This window comes from Monosiga brevicollis, genomic scaffold (genome assembly GCF_000002865.3).
Source record: "Monosiga brevicollis MX1 MONBRscaffold_31 genomic scaffold, whole genome shotgun sequence".
Taxonomy (NCBI): Eukaryota; class Choanoflagellata; order Craspedida; family Salpingoecidae; genus Monosiga; species Monosiga brevicollis.
In genome coordinates, this window is record NW_001865068.1 from 558,423 (window position 1) to 560,603 (window position 2,181).

The 2,181-nt window shown below is 55.7% G+C and overlaps 2 protein-coding genes across 2 annotated transcripts in view; one reads left to right on the top strand and one right to left on the bottom strand.

The window, feature by feature from the left end:
- Window positions 1-245: 245 nt before the first annotated feature.
- MONBRDRAFT_34209 (uncharacterized protein) lies at window positions 246-1,557 on the bottom strand (the record flags this gene model as incomplete). The annotated part of the gene is made up of 3 exons (XM_001749581.1): window positions 614-1,557; window positions 446-544; window positions 246-354 (listed from the first exon to the last, which is right to left on the bottom strand). The coding sequence occupies exons 1-3, from the start codon at window positions 1,360-1,362 to the stop codon at window positions 246-248; spliced, it is 957 nt and encodes a 318-aa protein (XP_001749633.1). The 5' UTR covers window positions 1,363-1,557.
- Window positions 1,558-1,844: 287 nt separating this feature from the next.
- MONBRDRAFT_29138 (uncharacterized protein) overlaps window positions 1,845-2,181 on the top strand; it is a gene marked incomplete at both ends in the record, with an annotated part of 1,604 nt that continues 1,267 nt past the window's right edge. The window contains one exon of the mRNA XM_001749518.1: window positions 1,845-2,080. Coding sequence (XP_001749570.1) covers window positions 1,845-2,080 — 236 coding nt within the window. The remainder of the gene's footprint in view (window positions 2,081-2,181) is intronic.

The window sequence follows — 2,181 nt, forward strand, 5'->3', positions numbered from 1 at the left end:
CCTTCCGACGGCATCGCCCTGCTTCATGACGATGGTCTTGTAATCCGGCATCTTGACGTCCGTTCCGGCTTCACCCAGCTGACGGGTAGAAACCAAGTTGCGCTTAAAACTAGGCACATACAGGGCATCGCGCAGCACCACTTGCACACGCGAACCATCCACGCCATCAACAAACATGCGCGCAGTGCCCACACCTTGGGACAATACCGTGGTCCCGCCCGATTCAATGGGCACCTTGTGGATCATCATGGTCTCAAACAAACGTTCATCGTTGAGGAAGTGGCTGCTGGCACCCGAGTCCACGATAGCCATGCCTTGGTCCGCACGCAGATGAAAATTTGCCTCCTCAGGCCCCTGCAAAACAGATGTATAGGCATGTGCCTGATCATGGCTGTTCTTGCTGCTGTTGCCGCCCTTGGATCCATGCTCCTTGTGCTTGGCCGACCGCCAAGCCTCACAGTCTGCTTTCTTGTGGCCATAGCCCTTGCAGTAGTGACAATTGCCGTTGAACCGGTGCAAGTCCTTGCCCTCCGGCTCATGCTTCCTATTGGATCCACCACGACGTACACCGTGTTTTCCACGACCACGGCCATAATTGCCTTGCCCAGCGTACCTCTGTCGACCACCGCGGCCGCGCCCTCCTTGGGCGTAGTAGGCTTCCTCGCGCTCCATGGGCACATCTGGCATGCACATCACTGCCCTCTTGAGGATGGTCCAAAAAGTCACCATCTTCTTCTTGCTGTCACCCATGGTTTCCATCTTGTCCTCCACGTAGACACGCGCTTGTGTGGGCAGGTTGCTCACCAACTTCTTGACCGTGTCCTCCTCGACAAACCTGCTGCTCATCCGCAGCGTCGACACTGTCAGGTCAATCTTGCGCCGGTAGTTGCTCAGATCATTTTGACTCTGCAGCTTCGTGGTGATCAAATCAGCTTCAGCTTGCGCAAACACGCTCTCCAGCGCCTCCAGATCGATGTCGGTTCGATCAATCCAGTCGTGTAGTATCATTCCACGACCATGGCCGCTCTTGATTTCCTTCCTAAGGCCACTCAAGACTAAGCGAGCTGTTCCGGTGAGACACGTCGAAAGTGCGACAATAATCACATTATTGATTTCCTTGAGCTTCTTGACGTTGTCCTTCGGGCCTGGCCCGTGCTTCTCCTCAATGGCAGCGGCTTGCAAATCCTCCTCCTCCAAGCTCTTGAGCTCTGGCAGGTACGGGACTTCGTAGCTGTCGCAAACGGCGTTGATGACCTCGCGCAGCTCGATCAACTTCATCGTGTCATGGCCATCATACTGAGGCCAGCGCTCCGACTGTCGGCGGATGCTCTTCACGATCTCCGGCAACTCCTCGAGCGCCATGTTCTCGATGTACTCCTCGACACCGGTTTTTCCTTTGGGGAACTCGCACTCAAATGGGAAGCACCCAAGTCTTCAGCTCCTTGACGCAGTGTCCACGCAGTCGAGGCCCATAACCTATTGAAAGACGATTTGAGCTGAGACAGTAAAGCGGTTCAATTGCACTTCTCTCACAGGAGAGAACGATAGAAAACAGGAAGGGAAATATCCAAAAGAAAATGCCACTCACGGTCAGCGGGACCGTACTTATAATCCGGTGGCTAAACACACCCAGAGTGTACGAGAGGGTTCCTCGACGGGCGGCGGCAGCTGCACATCGTCGAGTACACTTATGCAATCCTTCCAGAGGGATCTGGCAGGTGGTCGATGCTTGCACTCCAATACCAGCCCCCGATCCGTTGAGCTTTCTGGGCCAGGTGCTTGCCAGCCGTGGCCCTGCGGTAATTGATGCCACCGTGGCTCTGAGTGCGGGCCTGGACGCTGAAATGACCAAGAAAGAGCTGGTTGAGCCCCTCACGTCCCTGTGGCTGGCCCTGGTGGAGGTGGAGCTGAGCCTCTTTGACAACGACAAGGTGCACTTTGTCAACGTCTTCCTATTGTGCACGGCCGTGTCCAAAGGAAGCGGCATCCTGCAAGACATCAGGCAGTGGACCACGACGCCCGCTGGACTGCTGTACGTTTTCAAATTGTTCCTGCTTCGCCGTGGCAAGAATGAGTCGTGGTCAGTGGCCAACGAGTTAAGGCCGTATATGCAGCCCGGGCGATTGGTGCATTTCTTGAGCCAGCGCATGAGCATGGCACGAACAGCGAGCGTGGCCGAGG